Source organism: Schistocerca cancellata, chromosome 1 (genome assembly GCF_023864275.1).
Source record: "Schistocerca cancellata isolate TAMUIC-IGC-003103 chromosome 1, iqSchCanc2.1, whole genome shotgun sequence".
Classification (NCBI taxonomy): Eukaryota; Metazoa; Arthropoda; class Insecta; order Orthoptera; family Acrididae; genus Schistocerca; species Schistocerca cancellata.
The window spans coordinates 1,158,956,633-1,158,979,345 of NC_064626.1; the positions used below are offsets into that span (position 1 = coordinate 1,158,956,633).

Below are 22,713 nucleotides of genomic sequence, written 5' to 3' on the forward strand. Positions count from 1 at the left end.
ACATTCCATTATCCTCGTTTTGCTTTTGTTGATGTTCATCTTATACCCTCCTTTCAAGACACTGTCCATTCCGTTCAACTGCTCTTCCAAGTCCTTTGCTGTCTCTGACAGAATTACAATGTCATCAGCGAACCTCAAAGTTTTTATTTCTTCTCCACGGATTTTAATTCCTACTCCGAATTTTCCTTTTGTTTCCTTCACTGCTTGCTCAATATAACAGATTGAATAACATCAGGGAGAGGCTACAACCCTGTCTCACTCCCTTCCCAACCACTGCTTCCCTTTCAAGTCCCTCGACACTTATAACTACCATCTGGTTTCTGAACAAATTGTAAATAGCCTTTCGCTCCCTGTATTTTACTGCTGCCACCTTCACAGTTTGAAAGAGAGTATTCCAGTCAACATTGTCAAAAGCTTTTTCTACAAATGCTAGAAACGTAGGTTTGCCTTTCCTTCTAAGATAAGTCGTAGGGTCAGTATTGCCTCACGTGTTCCAATATTTCTACAGAATCCAAACTGATCTTCCCCGAGGTCGGCTTCTACTAGTTTTTCCATTCGTCTGTAAAGAATTCGCGTTAGTATTTTGCAGCCATGTCCACACAATATCCTTTCTTCCAGGAGTGCTAATTCTGCAAGGTTCGCAGAAGAACTTTTGTGAAGTTTGGAAGGTAGGAGATGAGGTACTGCCAGAACTGAAGCTGTGAGGATGGGTCGTGTGTAGTGCTTGGACAGCTCAGTTGGTAGAGCACTTGGCCGCGAAAGATCCTGAGTTCGAGTCTCCATCTGGCACACAGTTTTAATCTGCCAGGAGTTTCAGGTTAAAATATGTTTATGGACTCACATTTTAATGTGGTCCTGATGATGGGATACGTATCTTGAAACCGGATTGTGTGTTCCTTTTTCGAAATAAATAATTTTTACAGCTGCAGCGGAGATTATCATTCATGATGAATAACAGTTACGGATCTCCCATCAAGAGAAACTCATGTCATATGTACTCTGCAACGGAGCATGTGTTGATTTGCAACTTCCTAGCACATTAAAACTGTGTGACGGACCTCATTTCCTCCAGGGCAAGTGCTTTACTGATTGAGTTACGCAAGAAGACTCACGACTCAAATGGTCATACTACGGGACATAACATCTGAGGTCATCAGTCCCCTAGACTTAGAACAACTTAATCCTAACCAACCTAAGGACATCACACACATCCATGCCCTAGGCACGATTCGAACCTGCGACCGTAGCAGGCGTGCTGTTCCAGACTGAAGCGCCTAGGACCGCTCGCTGTTCCAGCACTCAAACCTCGGACCTCATTTCCTTCAGGGTAAGTGTTTCACTGGTTGAGCTACCCGAGAAGTTTCACGTCCCACTCTCACAGCGCCTCTCCTGCCAGTACTTTTTCTCCTACATTCCAAACTTCACCGACATTCTCCTGCATGCTGTAATACAACAGACGGATATCAACTATGATAGCATATGATACACCTGATTAGTAAGCAACACAATACACAATCATTTTTAAGGTTCTGTACCTGATTCGGAAAAAAATAGAGTTGTGAAACTACCATAGGCTACCATAAACTATCATAAGGAAGCATACACTACTGAAGTATCTCTAATAATCTTGGTCAGTTAAGATCGTAACTGCATTACCTGTATGTTAGGTGTGGTGTCACCGCCAGACACCACACTTGCTAGGTGGTAGCCTTTAAATCGGCCGCGGTCCATTAGTATACGTCGGACCCGCGTGTCGCCACTGCCAGTGATTGCAGACCGAGCGCCGCCACACGGCAGGTCTAGTGAGACTTCCTAGCACCTGCCCCAGTTGTACAGCCGACTTTGCTAGCGAAGCTACACTGACAAAATACGCTCTCATTTGCCGAGACGATAGTTAGCATAGCCTTCAGCTACGTCTTTTGCTACGACCTAGCAAGGCGCCACGACCAGTTTATATTGAGATTGTATAATGTATCAACAAGAGCGATGTTCTCCAATTATGGATTAAAGTTAAGTGTTACATCAACTCCGTACTTTATTTATTAGACTCAACTCCTTTAATTGTTCCAGACCTCACGCCAGTCTGCGTGAGCTTAAACGCGTGCTATTCGGCTACAAGTCATAGTGGATTGGCTGTCGGGTCAGTCCACTACATTAGGTGCGTTGCATACGTATCAGGCGTTATCTCATTTCGATTGCTTTGTTTGTGTCTGCGATCCACGTGTCACTACACAGCTCCTGCTAGAAATCGGAAGTGGTGTACAGTCTGAAAGCTCAGTGAAGATTATGTAAAGGGCCACATAACCCATGGAACATTTTTGTTCTACATAGTTCTCCTGTCTGTTACTTAAAAATAAACAGCATTTATAGCAAAATTGAAACAGTCAGTGTTTAATTCAGGGCAAATTCGAAAATTGTTGATGTGTAATGTGAAACAGAAAAATGTTGTAGTAAAAATTTAATAACAATACCGATTTATCACATAGCGCCAGACACCGCAATTCCCTCGATAAAACGATAAAGAAAAGCAAAACAAAAACATATAAGACATTGCTTTGATACTTTGTCGAGCTTATATAAAACGTGTTTCTGCTTTTCATAAACAACTTTTGCACTTATCTATATTAATTTGGAACTCTTGCCTTTGATCATGATGAAGACCGTTCTATTAAGGACAAAATAACAACAAAAAGTATATAGATTTTTTTATGTTTATGCTTATAAAATGTACTTGCATCAAAACGTAATTGTTTTGGTTACATAAAAGCACAGAAGTTACACGATCAATTGATTTTTATTACTTATAAAACGCTATTTATAGTTTATAAGGATAAAAATACACAATGGACTAACCTGAACAACGTGCAGTGCTAATTATTTACAAAACAAACAAACGAACAAAGGGAAATCCTCGGCTCCCAGTTTCTCCCACACAAATTTCTTTCCTACCAATGCTACTTCATCTACATAACTCTTGCTAGCGGAGCGCGTCTCGGAGCGTTAGGCACGTCCACGCCACTACACAGCCTAAGGCCGACTGCGCTGCTAGACCACCAAACCTAACATGTACGAGTATATGGACAGTTCATCGATGGGATTTGATGAGTAAATTTACGAGTATCAAAGTATGAGACATATATGGATGTATCTTTTGACTGTGTTGACTTAGAAACTTAGAGTATGTACACCACTAGGAGACTGTAAACATTAGTACCTGACATAAATTTCAAGTTGATACTATATCCTGAGGAAATGGAGTCTTAACAGACAGACAGACAGGCAGGCAGGCAGGCAAGCGCTGTAAATGTTATAAACCTCATCGAGGCAAAGGCTCGAAACTCACGGCTATTCAAGCTACTGTGTGATGATATGGGACTTAAACTTAAAAGTTTGTTTCTTCATACTGAAATAAGATGGCTCTTTTGTGGCAAGTTTTTAAACAATATACAGTATTTGAACTGGCGTCCGAGGTATTTATGTTTCTCAGCGACAAAAACAATGATATGAAGAATTTCTTCGTCGATGATCAGTGGTTATCAAGACTGGCCTATTTAGCTGATAGGACCTCCAAGGACAAGGCACAACAACTTTCTTAGTAGATCACAAGACAATATTGCCTCTGTTTAGGTCACAAGTACCGAACAATAACTTTCTCGTATTTCCTAATCTTACATCATTTTTGGAAGACAATAAACTAGCTCCCATGAAAGTTTTAGTACGAGACATTGTTACACATTTCGAAGTCCTTCAAAAGAGCTTCGAAATGTACTTTCCCAAGGATTACACAAAATATGTCTAGATAAGAAATCAGTTTCCAGAATGGTAATGGAAGAGGTAATCACAGCAAAAACTTTCATTGACATAACTAACGGCAGTTCAACGCAAGAAAACTCTTTCAAAAAAAAAAACTCTGCTTTCTTTTCGGTTAGGAACATAAACAATACCTTTTTTTCCCAAACAAGCAGTCTGAGTTTTGGTGCTATTTGTCACTACTTAGACGTGTCAAACAGAGTTGTTGTACATTAAAAATTAATATGGAAACAGACTTAGTGTTGAAGAAGATTGGGGAATTCAGTTGAGCCAGTCTTTGAAGCTCTGAATAAAGATAAACAGCAACATTCTTTCAGCTGAAACATGGAGGTGTACTTTCGAAAGTATCTAGATTTGAAAACTGATTAATTATTGGTTTCGAAATCTCATTTACCGCCAAAGTTTCATGTGATTCTGATTTTTTGTTGTTTGTTTTTTTCCTTTTTGCAATCCAATTTACTACACTCCGTGTTAAGTTTATTACCGTCTTGCACAACTGGTTTATATTATTTGTGATGTAAAATGTTTTTCCGCCCTTGCTCATTGAATATTTGAATCAGAACCGACTTAATTTCATATTATCTGCTAAAAATTAAATACCGCAAGTGATCATGAACAGCTGTAAAAAAGTGATTCCAGGAAATCTTATTATTTGTATGCGCCACACTTCTACCATAAACAGTAGATGATAGTCACGATGTAAAAACCGTATTTGTATTGTCAGCACTGAACAAGATGGCGAAAATTATTTCCATTGTGCCGTTGCTCACCTGCATATTTTATAATCTGTGGGATGTAAAGACATTAAAAATTTGCGAAACATATTCAAAGCATACCACATTTTTCGTTAGTGTTATTGGGACGATCTGACACTCATAGTACACCATACACTTTATGATTCCGAAGCATTCGATGAAATTTTGTTCTCCTTTTTGTGTCGCTCCATAGAACCTAACACGTCAAGTATGTTGCAGGCTTTTACTCGTATGAAAACTGAGTACATACACTGACCTGAGTGTAGGGTATGGATGTCGAGTAGATGAGGACTCCAGCGTCGGAATAGAACCTGAGGACGTTGGTGTAGTCAGCGGATCCAGGCTGCTGGTAGCTGCCTGCCACGGCAAGAAGTTCTCTGGAGTTGCTCCACTCAATGCACAACGGCCCTGAGAGACCAGTGTGCACCTGAACTGGCGAAACATCATCGAAGCTCTTCATCAGGAACACAAATCCGTTTTGCAGACTCACTGCTAGCACGAAGGTACGTTCTTCTGCAAACATCAGAGTACAGAGTACAAATATTAATTCCGTGTCTTATCTGACAGACTTACCTGCTAACATAAAAAAAAATTCAAGAAAAATTATAAACTACTAATAGATGGGTACATTAACCAAATAAATCAAAACCTATATACGTGCTCAATAACAGAGAGTTGAGCCTACTCCCAATTTAAAGTTTAAGGTCACTAATCTGCAAGTCTAAGCGCTTTCTTACTCCTAAATTAATTTTAGTCTCTCGGTTTCTACAGAAGTACTATTTAGGCTACTACAGCATATTCGTAGTTTCGTTTTTTTAGTTTTCTAACAACTTTTATAGAGAATTATGCACGTGTTTGTCAGTTCAGATTTTACAGTAATTTGCTGCCATTCTTCTGTGAGCCAAAAAAGATTGTGATAATTCATTCTTTCCCTCTTTGTGTACACTTGGTACCTGAAACAATGATATTCATATCTGACTGAGTTCTGTACTTATTTTTTTCTGCTTTTACCTTTCAAGTATGACTGACTTTCTGTTTCTATATTTTGATGAATATGTGAGACTGTACTTTAAACAATTCATTGTTGGCAAGGAGGCGAGGACTTGCTAAATGATTAATACTTGTGCCTTCTCTATCTAGTAAGATACTGCAACAACTACGAGCCTCTTTTAACAGGGTTAGAGACCCATCGGAAGGATCTCAGTGAAACAATACTTTATGATATCTGAAGTGATAGTTCACGCTCTTTTCGGTAATCAGTCACCGAATTAAACAACTGCCCTTGTTCTTGTGCGCACCAGTTACTCCTCTACAGCTAAATAACCACCTTTACAACCATGTCTTCTTTATTTCCTAAAGGTATTAGCTGGTGCAGTCTACCTAAATTTCTCTCTCTCGAAACTCACTTTCTTAGAAAACATTAATTTTGTTCACCTACAAATTCATTTAATATCTGTTACTATCACTATTATTATTATTATTATTATTATTAACAGCAGCATCAGCTCTTACTTCATCAATGCTGTTACATTGTCATTATATATATTCAGATCACTTTTAATTCTATTTATACCATTTTATTAGCATTTATAATATTTAAATGATTGTCTTTTCTTAAGTAACTATGGTGTATACAACTGTATATTTGTAAAATTCACTCCATTTCATCATTGGCCGATTGATACAGCAACCGATTTTCATGGTTATACCGAAAACAGTACAGTTGCGAAGTTATTTTTATTTCCGTACAATATGAAATAAAAATAACTTTGCAACCATGATTGTTTTATTTTCAGTATGTGTAAAATCGTCGTTACACGAAAATGAGGTATTGAATAACCTTCATCTGTCAGATTAAAAAAATTAAAAAGTTACAAAGGCTTGGCATTTTGGTTCTACAGTGCTTCAAATACTAACACACACAGTCGAATAACATATTCTTTACTCTATTTCCTATCACAAAAATTTTAGCTTAATATTACTATTTCAAAATTAGGTTCTACGAGTAAAGGTGTGGAACGAAAATAGCCAGACATAAATAAAAGGTACATAATAGAAAAATAATAAAAATACGCGAAGAAAATGACTGCCGTGATCACCAATAAGGAATTAACTCTCAACTCATAATGTGTCGACATGAAGGGAAGACTTTTTTTATTGCCATTGGTGTCGAAATGACGTACCTGGCTGCGTACCGTTAAGATCTGCATCGTCGCCTTCTTCCATTTTAAACTTTTCACAGGACCACGCCATGCTTGTGATGCCAACCTCAGAACCGATTTGCACCTGGGAGACCATTGCCCCGTGGACATCCATGACAATGATCTGGCCAGCTGTGGTGCCAAAATAAACCTGAAACAATTGTTTTATTAATTAAATTATTATAACTGCTGTTGTCATTGCCGATACCGTTGAGTTTTACTCCGAAATTAGAAAACAGGAGTACTACAGAACTAACAAGCATATCAGATCTCTCTCTCTCTCTCTCTCTCTCTCTCTCTCTCTCTCTCACACACACACACACACACACACACACATTCACACACACACACACTATATGATCAAAAGTATCCGGACACCTGGCTGAAAATGACTTACAAGTTCGTGGCGCACTCCATCGGTAATGCTGGAATTCAATATGGTGTTGGCCCACCCTTATCCTTGATGACAGCATCCACTCTCGCAGGCATAAGTTCAATCAGGTACTGGAAGATTTCTTGGGGAATGGCAGCCCATTCTTCACGGAGTGATTCATTGAGGAGAGGTGTCAATGTCTGTCGGTGAGGCCTGGCACGAAGTCGGCATTCCAAAACATCTCAAAGGTGTTCTATAGGATTCAGGTCAGGACTCTGTTCAGGCCAGTCGATTCAGGGGTGTTATTGTCGTGTAACCACTCCGCCACAGGCTGTGCATTCTGAAAAGATGCTCGATCGTATTGAAAGATGCAATCGCCATTCCCGAATTGTTCTTCAATAGTGGGAAGCAAGAAGGTGCTTAAAACATCAATGTACGCCTGTGCTGTGATAGTGCCACGCAAAACAACAAGAGGTGCAAGCACCCTCCATGGAAAACACTACTACACCATAACGCCACTGCCTCCGAATTTAACTTTTGACACTACACACGATGGCAGATGACGTTCACCGAGCATTCGCCATACTCACACCCTGCCATCGGATCGCCACATTGTGTACCGTTGTAAGTAGGCTGTTTAGGTTTTTATATTGGTAACGCCACGTAGCGCTCTGTACGAAAATTACTGGCTGTACTGTGTGCAGTCTGTGGCTAGTTTGCATTGTTGTCGGCCATCGTAGTGTTGGGCTGTTGGCTGTTAACAGCGCATAGCGTTGTGCAGTTGGAGGTGAGCCGCCAGCAGTGGTGGATGTGGGCAGAGAAATGGCGGAGATTTGAAATTTGTAAGACTGGATGGCAAGAATTGCTATATATATTATGATTATTAAGGTAAATACATTGTTTGTTCTCTATTAAAATATTTCATTTGCTAACTATGCCTATCAGTAGTTAGTGCCTTCAGTAGTTTGAATCTTTTATTTAGCTGGCAGTAGTGGCGCTCGCTGTATTGCAGTAGTTCGAGTAACGAAGATTTTTGGTGAGGTAAGTGATTTGTGAAAGGTATAGGTTAATGTTAGTCAGGGCCATTCTTTTGTAGGGATTTTTGAAAGTCAGATTGCGTTGCGCTAAAAATATTGTGTGTCAGTTTAAGTTCAGTCCTGTACAATTTTTCAAAGGGGACGTTTCATATGTACTCATGTAATAATTTCTGTAACACTGCTGTATATGTTAGTTCGATTCTTTTGTAAAATCCGTATTACTACAAATGTTATCTGGATTGTTATGTTCTTTAATGATATATTTTGTACCTTAGTAATTTTATTCTTATGTTATAAAATTGTAATTGACACCAGTTCATCAAATTAAGTAACTTGCAAGTTACATTTCACTGCACACGTTTCTGTTGGTCATAGTATATGGACAATATGTGAGAAGTAGGGACTGTTAGTGTTTACACGTGTGTTAATAATTCAGCAAGGGACTGGATAACAGCATTTCTGGTTCTAAGGACAATTCAAAAAACTTTGTGAGTGCACAAGTGGTGGTTATGGACTTGCTATATTGTCCGCAAGACTCTTCGATGGTGATTGTGCACCTGCACAGTCGCAGCAGATGGCTGCTGGCCATCTCTAAAAGGACTGCAGTGGGTCTGCACCTCTGGTGGCCCACCAATACCACAATATCTACCAGGACTACAGTGGGTCTACTCTGTGATGACCTACCTACCAATATTCTTCAAAACTTCGAGTGACTCTGCTGTGGGTTTGCTCTGTTGTGGCCCATTACCTGTCTGCATGTCGAGAGTCAGCACTGTCTTTCCATTGGAAGGACAACACTACTTATTCAAGACTGCATGGAAATCCACTACTTCTGTGTGCATTTTCTTTTACTGCTCAGACTTTGAGAAAAACACTGCAATTTTACTGTGAGAATGATCAGGACTGTCTTTATGGACTGTGAGAAAATTTTACCTTTTGACCAACATTGTATCAATAAGTGTGTGCATTTGATTTCTTTGTTATTGTAATTATAATTATGAAACAATTTTTTCAAATCTGTATTGGCCAGTGCCCAAAACAATTTGTAAAATTTTTTGTGGGGAGCATGGGGGCTATGTAAGTAGGCTGTATAGGTTTTCTTATTGGTAACGCCACGTAGCGCTCTGTATGAAAATTACTGGCTGTGCTGTGTGCAGTCTGTGGCTAGTTTGCATTGTTGTCGGCCATCGTAGTGTTGGGCTGTTGGCTGTTAACAGCGCATAGCGTTGCGCAGTTGGAGGTGAGCCGCCAGCAGTGGTGGATGTGGAGAGAGAAATGGCGGAGATCTGAAATTTGTAAGACTGGATGTCATGAACTGCTATATATATTATGATTATTAAGGTAAATACATTGTTTGTTCTCTATTAAAATCTTTCATTTGCTAACTATGCCTATCAGTAGTTAGTGCCTTCAGTAATTTGAATCTTTTATTTAGCTGGCAGTAGTGGCGCTCGCTGTATTGCAGTAGTTCGAGTAACGAAGATTTTTGGTGAGGTAAGTGATTTGTGAAAGGTATAGGTTAATGTTAGTCAGGGCCATTCTTTTGTAGGGATTTTTGAAAGTCAGATTGCATTGCGCTAAAAATATTGTGCGTTAGTTTAAGCTCAGTCCTGTACAATTTTTCAAAGGGGACGTTTCACCGTGATTCGTCACCTCACACAACGGCTTTCCACTGTTCAGTCGTCCAGTATTCCAATATTTCCGCTCGTTACACCAAGCGAGGCGTCGTTTGGAATTTAGCAGCCTGATGTGTAGCTTATGATCAGCCGCTCGACCATGAAATCCAAGTTCTCCCACCCCTCGCCTGTTATAGTTTTGCAGTGGATCCCGAAGCAGTCTGGGATTCCTGTGTTATGGTCTGGATATATGTCTGCTTATTACACATTCAACTGTCGGCGGTCTGTGTCAGTCAACTGACGAGGTCGGCCTGTACGCTTTTGTGCTGTACATGTCCCTTCACGTTTCCACTTCACTATCAGATCGGAAACGCTGGACCGAGGGATGTTTAGGAGTGTGGAAATCTCGGGTACATACATAGTATACACGTGACACCCAATCACGTGACCACTTTCGAAGTTCCGCAGACTGCTCCATTCTGCTCTCTCACGATGTCTAATGACTGCTGAGCCCGCTGATACGGAGTACCTGGCAGCAGGTGGCAGCACAATGCACCTAATATGAAAAACGTATGTTTTTGGGGGTGCCTAGATACTTTTGATCACATAGTATATATATGCTAGCCTTTACCCCATGGCTTCACCTGCATACGTGTCGACCACATATACTGCAGGCATCTCTTCCCCCCCCCCCCCCCTCTTGGTTCATTTCCTCTTCCTCCTCCTCTGCACATCTCCTCCTGTCCATATCTCTGACCATTTCCTTCTTTCCTCAATTAATCTGTACCATCCACTTCCTGTCCCCTCTCTCTATCTCCTCCTAATCCGCTCCATAACCAACTCTTTCTCACCCCCTTTCTACCATTTTCCTCCTTCCCTTTCTCTCTGTCCAGCTATTCCTCCCTCCTTCCTGCCCATCTCGACCCATCTACATTCTGCCCATCTCCTCCCTTTTAATCTATCTCCTCATGATCTCTTGCCCCTCTCTCGCTGTCCATCTCCTCCTCTCCCTTGCTGTTTGTCCATTTTGTTTTACCTCCTCTCCATCTATCCTTTGTCCCTATCTCTCTCTGCCTGTCCCCTCCTCCACCTTTTCTCTCTCATCCTCCTCCTCTCCCTATCCATCTCTTTACCCCCCTCTTTCCCTACACATCTTTCTCCCCCTCTCCCCTTACTTTATCCACTTTCTCCTCCTCCTCTTTCTCTCATTCCTCCTCTCCCTTCACTCTGTCGATCTCCTCGACCACCATTTCCCTATCCACCTTCGCCTCCTTCTCTCCCATCTCTCTGTCGAATTCCCTCCTGTGACACTTTCTGCTCATTAGTTCCTGCTCTCACTCTCTCTGTCCTTCACTGCCTGCTTCTCCTCCCTCTATCCGCCCCTCCTGTCACCCCCCATCCCTAATCATCCCCTACTACCCCATTTCTTTGTCTGTCACCGCCTGTATCCATTGTCAACTTTCCAGAGGCATGATCATCTGAATGCTATTCCTAAAAAAGAAATCGATAAAATAGGCCAATACTACTCACACAATATACCTGTTATGCAGGGCGACCTAATTATGAGGCGCTTCAGAACTGTTATTTGTCCCTGGTGTGGAGGTTGCCCTACAAAGCAGGTCGATAACGTAAGTTGATACTACTCAAACACAGCCCACCTACTCTGCAGTGCGGCCTAAACATCAATGATCATAAAAAGATTTCTTGCTTTTGACATGTAGGCTGCGCTGCAAAGCAGGTCAATAAGGCAAGCTAATACTATTTACACAAGACTCATTTGCTGTAGAAGGTGGCCTGTGTGGCTCAGGGTGAAGTAAAACATTTTTGCTCATATCTCCACTTCTCACAGAGTGAGGAGGTTATAAATCCCATAGTGCTGATACTCGCAGAGTTTGCTGCTTGAGCTCCTGGATGTTTGGGATGGGGCCCTGGACATAGACTTAGCGTCTGCTTTGTTATACACATCTCGATGAAGTAGCCTGATACTTTTGCCACAGAATGTGAATAGTGCAAAGCAAACTACTTTTCAGGGGCCTTAAAAGCAGTCCGGAACCGTGCGACTGCTGCGGTCGCAGGTTCGAATCCTGCCTCGGGCATGGATGTGTGTGATGTCCTTAGATTAGTTGGGTTTAAGTAGTTCTAAGTTCTAGCGGACTGATGACCACAGCTGTTAAGTCCCATAGTGCTCAGAGCCATTTGAACCATTTGAACCTTAAAAGCATTTTTGATCATACATGTAGGATGCATATAAAGACGACCAATAAAGTAGGCCAATAGTACTCCAACATACCTGTCATGCAAGAAAGCCTACACACTGGAGTGTGGAAAACCCTTTCTTGCCCCTAATGTGTAGGCTGTCCTCTAAAGCAAATCAATAAGGCAGGCCAATGTCATTTGCATGCAACGCGCCTGTTGTGCAGGACAGCCCGAATGGCTGGGGCTGAGTAAAAGATTTTTTTTATCACTGCTCCTAGTGGAGTTAGGAGGCTATAAACCCTTCAGTGCTAATACTTGTGAAGTTCTTCCCACAGCTTTGCTTGGGTACAGATATGACACATACAATGTACACATCTCCTCCCTTCCTGTCTCTTTGTCCATCTTCTCCTCCCTGTCCCTCTGTCCATCTCCTGCTCCCCCTTTCTGTGTCCTCCTCTTCCTCCCTGTCTCTTTGTCCACCTCATCTTCCCACTTCTATTTGTCCATATCCTCCTCTGCATTCTGTCTTTCCTTCTCCTTCCTCTCATTGCCCATTTCCTCCACCCCTCTCTATGACCATATCCTCCTCCCCCTTGTTCTCTTACCTCCTTCCCCCTTCTCCTCTTCACACATCTCTATGCCATTTCTCTCTTTCTCCTATCTCTGCCCAGGTCTTTCCCCTTTCTGTCTCATGCTCCCCCTCCCTCAGTGTTGTCTGTTATTCGTTAATCACGACTGACTGTACAATTGCCACTGGAGATGGAGCTAGTTGGTGCACAGACAGGCCTTGTCTCCTATGAATGTGATGCTCTGTTGCCTTGGCGGATGATGGTTTGGATATGGGATTCCATCTGCAGTTTATTTTCCTCCTGTATTCTCGGATACCGAAAAACACTGAAGATTTTGGGAGTCCCACGAGAAAAATAAACTGTGGCTGGACTTCCGTGTCCAAACCAATCATTCACCAAATAAATAGAGCATCACATTCAAGGGAGACAATGTCAGTCTACGCAGCAGCTAGCACCATCTTCTCAACTGGCGATTGTGGCAATCAGTACAGGTCACTGAATAACAAACGACATTGCGAGACGTTACGCCTGCGGTCCCATCAGCATACAAAGTCACGTTTACTGCTGAAGGGGTAGCCTATCAGCAAGCCCTGTGCCTATAATTTCGAGACTCATAACCATTGTTGGATGACGTTTCTGAACACAGGTACCTGTGCTCTTTTTGTTCGTCAAGACATCTTCTACACATCTGAAAGTTTGTCGGTGTAATTTTGAGGCACCCTGCATATAACAGAAGAAGATATAGATAGATACGGATATATTCGATCACTTGGTGATTTAGCCTCTTTGAATTGACGTGCAACATAGTATCCCAGCAGGTTCTTTTATTTCTGCCAGTCTTGACTTCTTATTGTAACTGTTTTTCTTAAGACTGTCCCATACTTCCAGTGGTCTTCCTCTCGGTCTTTTACGGTAAATTGGGCTGTAGACTAGTTTTTCTTTCTACCATTTGCCGTCCTTTCTTCGAGAGTCGTGACCAGCTCACTGTTATTCAAGGCAATTACTCTTTCCATTAGGTCACTGACCTTTGCTGTATGTCTGATATTTACTGTCTTTCCTCGTGTAGGCCAACATTGATTTTTCAATTGCTCTTTGGGTTACTAAGAATCTTCTAATACTGAACTCATTCAGTGTCTATATCTCACAAACATAAGTTATTAGTGATAGTATGCATTGGTTTAGAACTGTTTTTACAGGCGCCCCACATTTTTAACTTTAAATCTAGAGAGTATATCTTCCGTAAGCTAGGCAACCATATTTAATGTGTCGAAACATATCTGGTTTTAAACCACCTTTCACATTTGGAAGTTGACGGAAATAGACATATTATGTGACGCTTTCGAGGTGTGTAATTCCAACACATTTTGTGGATTGACTGCTTTCTCTCTGTAGCACAGTACGTTTACTTAGTTCATAGAATTTGAAAGTTACTTTTGAAGATAAGCACCGTTGCTTGTTAAATCACGTCTCGATTTTCTGCATGACTAAAACGTTTGGCCCGGCCCCCTAGACCACATTCCCCATCCCCATACCCCTAACCTCCCCCCCTAGCAGTCCTACTGGGCAGTCGTAAGAAGATGTATCTATAAGAGACACAGGTAGTGTAGTGAACCGTAGCGCTGAGTGAACCGGAGCGCTGAGCAGAATGCTGCAGCACAAATCGTTATGCACCAGAAAGCTGTTCCTTAACTGCTATCAGAAGACTTTTTTTTTTTTTTTTTTTTTTGAGGCATAGTCTTCTGACCGATATGATGCAGCTCGCCACGATTTTCTCTCCCCTGCCAACTTCCCTATCTCTCAGTAGCAATTACAGCCTACAACCTCAGTTATCTGCAGGATATATTCCAATTGCTGTCTTTTACGGTTTTTAATCCTCTACATCTCCCTCTAGTACCATGGAAGTTAATTCCCGATGTCCTAACAGATGTCCTACAATCCTGTCCCCTCTTCTTGTAAGTGTTTTCCATATATTCCTTTCCTCACTGATTCGCTCGGAACCTCTTCGTACCAAATCTCAGATGCTTCGATTCTCTTCTGTTTCGGTTTTTCCACAGTCCATGTTTCACATCCATACAGTGCTGTGCTCCAAACGTGCATTCTCAGAAATTTATTCCTCAAATTAAGGGCTATATTTGACACTTCTCTTGGCCAGTAATGTCCTTTTTGCCAATGCTAGTATGCTTTTGATGTCCTCCTTGCTCTGTCCGTCACAGGTTATTTTGCTGCCTAGGTAGCAGAATTCTTTAACCTCATCCACTTTGTGATCACCAATTATGATGTTAAGTTTCTCGCTGTTCTCATTTCTGATATTTCTCATTACTTTCGTCTTTCTTCTATTTACTCTCAGTCCATATTCTGTATTCATTAGACTTCATTTCATTTAGCAGATCCTACACTCTTCTTCATTTTCGCTTAGGACAGCAATGTCATTAGCGAATCTTATCTGTGATATCCTTTCACCTTGAATTTTAATTCCACTCTTGAGCCTTTCTTTTATTTCCATAACTGCTTCGATATATAGACTGGACAGTAGGGGCGAAAGACAACATCCCAGTCTTACACCATTTCTAATCAGATCACTTTGTTCTTCGTCTCCTATTCTTATTTTTCCCTCTTGGTTCTTGTACATATTGTATATTAACCGTCTTTCCTTATAGCTTACTCCTATTTTTCTGAGAATTTCGAACATCTGGCACAATTTTACATTGTCGAACGGTTTTTCCAGGTCGACAAATCCTATGAAGGCGTCTTAATTTTTCTTTAGTTTCGTTTCCATTATTAACCGCAATGTCAGAATTGCCTCTTGGCACCTTTACCTTTCCTAGAGCCAAACTGATCGTCAATCTAACACATCCCTCAGTTTCCATTTCCAGTCTTCTGTACATTACTCTGGTCAGCAACTTGGATGCGTGAGCTGTTAAGCTGATTGTGCAATAATTTTCGCACTTGTCGGCTCTTGGAGTCTACGGAATTGTGTGCATGATATTTCTTCCGAAAGTCATATGGCATATCGCCAGACTAATACACTCTGCCGCGTAGGATTAGCCGGGCGGTCTCAGGCGCTGCAGACATGGACTGTGCGGCTGGTCCCGGCGGAGGTTCGAGTCCTCCCTCGGGCATGGGTGTGTGTGTTTGTCCTTAGGATAATTTAGGTTAAGTAGTGTGTAAGCTTAGGGACTGATGACCTTAGCAGTTAAGTCCCATAAGATTTAAAAAAAAAATACCCTCTACACACCAACGTGAATAGTCATTTTGTTACCACTTCCCCCAATGATTTTAGAACTTCTGATGGAATGTGGTCTATCCCTTCTGCCTTACTCGATTGTAAGTCTTCTAAAGCTCTTTAAATTCTGATTCTAATACAGAATTCCCTATCGCTTTTGTATCGAATGGTACTTCTTCTTCTATCATCAGACAAATCTTCCCCCTCAAAGAGGCCTTCAATGTACTCTTTCCACCTATCATCTCTCTCCTCTACATTTAGCAGTGGAATTCCAGTTGCATTCTTAATGTTACCACCCTTGATTTTAATTTCACCGAATGTTGTTTTGACTTTCCTATATGCTGAGTCAGTCCTTCCGACAGTCATTTCTTTTTCGATTTCTTCACATTTTTCTTGCAGCCATTTCGTCTTAGCTTCCCTGCACTTCCTGTTTATTTCGTTCCTCCGCGACTTGTATTTCTGAGTTTCTCTAAAAATTTTTGTACTACCTTCATTCTTCGATCATCTGAAGTATTTCTTCTGTTAACCGTGGTTTCTTCACAGTTACCTTCTTTGTACCTACGTTTTTCCTTCAATGATTGCCATTTTAGAGATGACCATTCCTCTTCAACTGTACTGCCTACTAAGCTATTCCTTATTTTTGTATTTATAGCCTTAGAGAACTTCAAGCGTATCTGATCAAGCCTTAGCACTTCTGTATCCCACTTCTTTGCGTTTTGGTTCTTCCTGACTAATGTCTTAAACTTCAGCCTACTCTTCATCACTACTACATTATGATCTGAGTCTATACCTAATCCTGGTTAAGCCTTACAATCCAGTACCTGATTTCGGAATCTCTGTCTGACCATGGCGTAATCTAACTGAAATCTTCCTGCATTACAAGGCTTTTTCCAAGGATATCTCCTCCTCTTGTGATTCTTGAACAGAGTATTCAATGTTACTTGCTGAAATTTATTGCAGGACTCAATTAGTCTTTATACTCTCTCATTCCTAGTACCAAACCCATATTCTCCCGTAACGCTTTCTTCTACTCCTTCCCCTACAACTGCAATCCAATCTCCCACGAGTATTAGATTTTCATCTCTCTTTGCGTACTACTACAACTACTGCTATTACATGGTACTCTGCAAATCACATTTAAGTGCCTGGCATAGGGTTCATCGAACCAACTCCACAATTCTCTATTATTCCAATCTCGTATAGCGCGCGGAAAGTACTAACACCTATATCTTTCCGTACGAACTCTGATACCCCTTATTTTATCGTCGTAATCGTTACTCCCTATGTAGGGCGTTGTCAACAAAATATTTTCGCATTCGGAGGAGAAAGTTAGTGATTGGATTTTCGTGAGAAGGTTCAGTCGAAACGAAAAACACCTTTCTTTTAATGATGTCCAGCCCAAATCCTGTATCATTTCAGTGACACTCTCTCCCATATTTCGTGATAACACAAAATGTGCTTCCCTTCTTCGAACTTTTTCGATGTACTCCGCCAGTCATTTCTGGTAAGGATCCCACACCGCGCAGCAGTATTCTAAAAGAAGACGGACAAGCGTAGTGTAGGCAGTCTCCTTAGTGGATGTGTTACATTTTCTAAGTGTCCTGCAGTCTCTTGTTAGACTTCCCCACAACATTTTCTATGTGTTCCTTCCAAATTTAAATGGTTCGGATTGTAATTCCTAGGTATTTAGTTGAATTTACGGCCTTTAGATTTGACTGAATAATCGTGTAACCGAAGTTTAATGAGTTCCTTTTAGCACTCATATGGATGACCTCTACTTTTCGTTATTTAGAGTCAACTGCCACTTTTTGCACCATTCAGACACCTTTTCTAAATCGTTTTGCAACTTATTTTGATTTTCTGATGGCTTTATTAGTCGATAAACGACAGCGTCATCTGCAAACAACCGAAGACGGCTAGCCAGATTGTCTACTAAATCGTTTACATAGATAAGGAACAGCAAAGGGCCTATAACACTACCCTGGGGAACGCCAGAAATCACTTCTAGTTTATTCGATGACTTTACGTCAGTTACTACGAACCGTGACCTCTCTGACAGGAAATCACAAATCCAGTCACATAACTGAGACGACATTCCATAAGGGCGCTATTTCACTACAAACCGCCTGTGTGGTACAGTGTCAAAAGCCTTCGGGAAACCCAGAAATACGGGATCGATTTGAAATCCCTCGTCAATAGCACTCAACACTTCATGTGAATAAAGAACTAGTTGTGTTTCACAAGAACGATGTTTTCTAAACCCATGTTCACTGTGTGTCAATATACCGTTTTCTTCGAGGTAATTCATAATGTTTGAACACAATATAAGTTCCAAAATCCTGCTGCATATCGACGTTAATGATATGGGCCTGTAATTTAGTGAATTACTCCTACTACCTTTCTTGAATATTGATGTGACCTGTGCAACTTTTCAGTCTTTGGATACGGATCTTTCGCCGAGCGAACGGTTGTATATGATTGTTAGGTATGGAGCTAATGCATCAGCATACTCCGAAAGGAACCTGATTTGTGTACAGTCTGGACCAGAAGACTTGCTTTTATTAAGTGATTTAAGTTGCTTCACTACTCCGAGGATATTGACTTCTACGTTACTCATGTTGGCAGTTGTTCTCGATTAGAATTCTGGAATATTTACTTCGTATTCTTTTGTGAAGGCATTTTGGAAGGCTGTGTTTAGTAACTCTGCTTTGGCAGCACTGTCGTCGATACTATCTCCATTGCTATCGAGCAGAGAAGGCATTAATTGTTTCTTGCCGCTAACATACTTCACATACGACCAGAATCTCTTTGGGTTTTCTGCCATGTTTCGAGACAAAGTTTCGTTGTGGAAACTGTTATAAGCATCTCGCACTGAAATCCGCGCTAAATTTCGAGCTTCTGTAAAAGATCGCCAATCGTGGGGATTTTGCGTCTGTTTATATTGGGCATGTCTGTTTCGTTGTTTCCGCAGCACTGTTCTAACCCGTTTTGTATACCAAGGAGGATCAGCTCCGCCGTTTGTTAATTTATTTGGTATAAATCTCGGAATTGCTGCCGATACTATTTCTTTGAATTCAAGCCACATCTGGTCTACGCTTATAATATTAATTTGGAAGGAGTGGAGATTGTCTCTTAGGGAGGTGTGAAGTGAATTTTTATCTGCTTTTTTGAATAGGTATATTTTTCGTTTATTTTTGGATGATTTGGGGGTTATAATGTTCAGTTTTGCTTCGACAACCCTGTGTTCACTAATCCCTGTATCCGTTTTGATGCTCGTTATTAACTCAGGATTATTTCTTGCTAAGAGGTCAAGTGTATTTTCACAACCGTTTACTATTCGCGTGGGCTCATGAACTAACTGCTCGAAATAATTTTCAGAGAATGCGTTTAGCCCAATTTCGGATGATGTATTTTCGCCAACGTACTGATTCAATATCCTGATATACTTGCTCTATTTCTCAATCTTCAGTTTGCGACGTCGGCATGTATACCCAACTATTGTTGTCGGTGTTGGTTTGCTGTCGATTCCGATGAGAACTACCCTATCACTGAACTGTGCACAGTAACTCACTCTCTGCCCTACCTTCTTATTCATAACGAATCCTACTCCAGTTATACCATTTTTCCTGCTGCTGTTGATATTAACCTGTGCTCACCTGACCCAAAATCCTTTTCTTTCCATTTCACTTTAATGACCTTCGCTATATCTATATTGAGCCTTAGAATTTCCCTACCACATTCAGACTTTTGACATTTCACACCCCGACCCGTAAACACTACAAAAAATTACATTCTGCTATGAGGTGCGTCGTCCGTGGTTTTCCAGTCCGATAAGCCTCACTTCATGGATTTAAATTCCCTAAAGGAACGTATTCAGGATGTAAAAATTCTCTGTCACAGGAGACACCATAATATCGCGTAAGTTCCCGATGTTTTTGAGTATGGGACTACTTTCGCTTTCGTTTCTGAGCACATTCTGTTTTCCATACTCTAAAGCTTGCCACATGTACGTGAGTATGAGCACACGTTTTTAGTTAGGTAAAACGGGTTGCACACAACTTTAGGCTCATGAGGATGTCGCGCGAAAAAGTTTAAAACCAGATTAAGAGTTACGACCATAACCTTATAGTCGCTGATAAGTGGAGAATAATGTTGTAGTACGGCTATCTCGAGGCTAGAAAGTCGGTAACTGTACAAAGAATCTGAAAAATATATGCGTTACATCTCGTATGAAAAATATATAAGCCTCACATCTCGTAAACTACGCTTAAGGGTTATATTTAACTACTCTTCAGTAGTTGGAAGAGAAAAAGGTGATCATGATGAAGCGGGCATTGCATTGCAGAAAGTGAGGAATAACTGCAACAATACTTTATTAACAGAACGAAAAACATTTGTTTGTCTTCATTTAATGGGACACTGGAGGTGGTAACATGTCATTAAATACACATAACTTTTAAAAGGTAAGGATAAGAATAATAAAATATCCAATCCTAGAAGATGAATAACAATGGAATCAATAATAATAATAATCATTATTGTTGCAGTCGTCGATCTGAAGACTTATTTAGTGTAGCTCTCCACGCTAGTCTACTTTATGCAACTCTCTTCGTAAGTGCATAACTACTGCGCCTCACTTCCATTCCAAAGTGCTGACTGCATTCAAGCCTCAGGCTCCCTCTAAAACTCTCACCCCTCCTCCACTTGCCTTTTTTAGCACGTTAATTATTGATTGATGCCTCAGGATTTGAAATACCATACTTTCCCTTCTTTTAGGCAGACTGTTCCATAAAGCTATTTCCTCGAAAATAAAATAGCAATGGGCTAGGAAAGGGTTAAGTGTAAGCGCAGTTACACTGCCGCCGAGAGTCTTCCTGTTACCTGGAAACCTACAGATGTTTCATCTACGCCTAGCTCCTGAAATTTGGTGAGATGTGTGTGATGAAGTGTAACTTTCATTGTACCATATGATTCATGTTGTTGTGTTTAGATTCGTGGATGAAAAGTAGGAAAAATGGCAGAGTATGTGTCAGAGGGTCTAATTAACGTACTCTTCCTGAACCGTGTGAGCACTAAGTGATACGATGAAACTACATATAAATGTACTTATACATATATCAAAAAAGTTTTGCATCACCTTGGTTCCGAGAGTTCCGGAAACTGTACAGAAAATTGGAATAGAAATCGACATACACCTCATTTCCGCTCCTTTTTATTACTCATGAAAACCACACATTGCATGTTGTACCACCATACAGCGAGACCTTCAGAGGTGGTGGTCCAGATTGCTGCACACACCGTTACCTCTAATACCCAGTAGCACGTCCTCTTGCGTTGATGCATGCCTGTATTCGTCGTTCATCAAAGCACTGTTGGTCCAGATTGTCCCACTCCTCAACGGCGATTCGGCGCAGAAAAAAAATGGTTCAAATGGCTCTGAACACTATGGGACTCAACATCTTAGGTCATAAGTCCCCTAGAACTTAGAACTACTTAAACCTAACTAACCTAAGGACATCACACACACCCATGCCCGAGGCAGGATTCGAACCTGCGACCGTAGCAGTCCCACGGTTCCGGACTGCAACGCCAGAACCGCTAGACCACCGCGGCCGGCATTCGGCGCAGATCCCTCAGAGTAGTTGGTGTATCACGTCGTCCATAAACAACCCTTTCCAATCTAACCTAGGCATGTTCGGTAGGGTTCATGTCTGGAGAACATGCTGGTCACTCTAGTCGAGAGATGTCGTAATCCTGAAGGAAGTCATTCACAAGATGTGGACGATGTGGGCGCCAATTGTCGTCCATGAAGATGAATGCCTCGCCAATATGCTGCCGATATGGTTGCACTATCGGTCAGAGGACGGCATTCCCATGTCGTATAGCCGTTACGGCACCTTCCATGACCGCCAGCGGCGTACGTCGGCTCCACATAGTGCCATCCCAAAACAGCAGGGAACCTCCACCTTTCTGCACTTGCTGGACAGTGTGTTTAGGGCGTTCAGCCTGACCGGGTTGCCTCCAAACACGTCTCCGACGATTGTCTGGTTGAAGGCATATGCGACACTCATCAGTGAAGAGAACATGATGACAATCCTGAGAGGGCCTATTCGGCATTTTTTTGGGCCCATCTGTTCCGCGCTGCATGGTCTCGTGGTTGCAAAGATGGACCTTTCCATGGACGTCGGGAGTGAAGTTGCGCATCATGCAGCCTACTCCGCACAGTTTGAGTCTGAACGAAAAGCATTATTCAACATGGTGGCGTTTCTGTCAGGGTTCCTCCGAGCCATAATCCGCAAGTAGCGGTCATCCACTGCAGTAGTAGCCCTTCGGCGGGCTGAGCGAGGCATGTCATCGACAGTTCCTGTCTCTCTGTCTCTCCTCCATGTCCGAACAACATTACTTTGGTTCACACGCAGACCCCTGGACACTTCCCTTGTTGAGAGCCCTTCCCGACACAAAGTAGCAATGCGGAAGTGATCGAACCGCGGTATTGATCATCTAGGCAAGGTTGAACTACAGACAACACGAGCCATGTACCTCCTTCCTGGTGGAATGACTGGAACTGATCGGCTGTCGAACCCCCTACGTCTACTAGTCGCTGCTCATGCATGGTTGTTTACATCTTTGGGCAGGTTTAGTGACATCTCTGAACAGTCAAAGGGACTGTGTCTGTGATATAATACCCACAGTTAACGTCTATCTTCATGAGTTCTGTTAACCGGGATGATGCAAAACTTTTTTTGATGTGTGTATTTGAGGGCATAGCATGCTTAGTCTATTATCATCATATTGTTTAATGAGGTAGTAATTACCTGCTGATCGTCAGGAGTCCATATACCACACGTGATAGTGGATTCCAAATTGAGCATTGACGACCAGTACCTTTGGCCAGCCACGGATCCAACCAAAACAAAACCATCCTGTGGAAGA

The 22,713-nt window shown here is 41.6% G+C and overlaps 1 protein-coding gene across 1 annotated transcript in view; it reads right to left on the minus strand.

The window, feature by feature from the left end:
* The window catches only part of LOC126137422 (tubby-related protein 4), a 554,251-nt gene that overhangs the window by 99,721 nt on the left and 431,817 nt on the right, over window positions 1–22,713 (minus strand). Inside the window, exons 4-6 of the mRNA XM_049915215.1 lie at window positions 22,596–22,703; window positions 6,749–6,917; window positions 4,822–5,078 (exon numbers count right to left, since the gene is read on the minus strand). Of these exons, the coding sequence (XP_049771172.1) occupies window positions 4,822–5,078; window positions 6,749–6,917; window positions 22,596–22,703 (534 nt within the window). The remainder of the gene's footprint in view (window positions 1–4,821; window positions 5,079–6,748; window positions 6,918–22,595; window positions 22,704–22,713) is intronic.